Genomic DNA, 994 nt, shown 5'->3' with positions numbered 1-994 from the left:
CGTTTATCGATTATGAAGAAATTGCCTTATCGTCGATGAAAAGACATGACGATTATAAATGTGTTATCAACAAACAAAGATATTACGGGAAAAATTATATTTTCCCATATATCATATATCTACACACACACACACACACACACACACACACACCGTCACTCCGCACTCGTTATTTGTTAATCGCCCAGTCACTATAAGACGCTATAGTTGTCAATCGTTGTAATATTATTGTTTGAACACTGACGTGAGTCCTGACTATATAGAATTGTTTTAAAATACGCAGTATATTTTTAATTTTTATATTAAAGACTTAACTAGTATGGAAAATGAACTAATTCTTCCGTGGAATATTTATAATATTCATTTTAAAGTTATTAAAATAATAAATAGTTGCGAGTTGTACACTACGTACGAAGTATCTTGCAAACATTGTATTTGTTCGAAGACGCGTACTGCTGATTCACGTGCCCCATCAAATCTTCGCAAGCATTTGAAAGTAAGTACCTAATGGATAATTCTAAATTCATATTTTTTATTACTAGGCAATTTTAACAATTGTCCTGTGTGCCTTCTTAGTCCTTAGATACTATAATCGTACAAATTCAGTCAAATTGTATAAAAAATTAAAAGAAAAGATCAGATAAAAAAATTACCATCTATATTTATTATTTTTACCTAAATGTTCTAAAATTTATAGGATAAACATAGTAATGTCAAGTCTGTTAGAGAATTACTAGCTCCTTCTACTACTGTTTCAATAGATGTTAAAAGAAAAGTCAACACTGAAATTCATGATAATTCTGATGTAAAAAAAATCAAAAATTTAAATACTGTTCAGATGTCAATACTTAATTGTCCAAATCGTAAAAGTTTGACTTCTCAAGGTACAGTTGATTTAGTATAATAAATAATAATATAATATATTAATATAGTAATAGTATGTACGTGTATTTCTATATTAGTAAGACTTAGATATTACTTACCTAACTTAAAT

The 994-nt window shown here is 28.1% G+C and overlaps 1 protein-coding gene across 1 annotated transcript; it reads left to right on the top strand.

Moving 5' to 3' along the window:
* The first annotated feature begins 194 nt into the window (after window positions 1-194).
* On the top strand, window positions 195-980 carry LOC107885714. The gene is made up of 2 exons (XM_016809384.2): window positions 195-496; window positions 698-980. The coding sequence occupies exons 1-2, from the start codon at window positions 320-322 to the stop codon at window positions 902-904; spliced, it is 384 nt and encodes a 127-aa protein (XP_016664873.2). The 5' UTR covers window positions 195-319; the 3' UTR covers window positions 905-980.
* The last annotated feature ends 14 nt before the right edge of the window (window positions 981-994 follow it).

This window comes from Acyrthosiphon pisum, unplaced genomic scaffold (assembly GCF_005508785.2).
Source record: "Acyrthosiphon pisum isolate AL4f unplaced genomic scaffold, pea_aphid_22Mar2018_4r6ur Scaffold_8818;HRSCAF=9408, whole genome shotgun sequence".
NCBI classification, from domain to species: Eukaryota; Metazoa; Arthropoda; class Insecta; order Hemiptera; family Aphididae; genus Acyrthosiphon; species Acyrthosiphon pisum.
The sequence above is the reverse complement of the archived record's forward strand: the minus strand, read 5'-3'. Positions and strand labels throughout refer to the sequence as shown.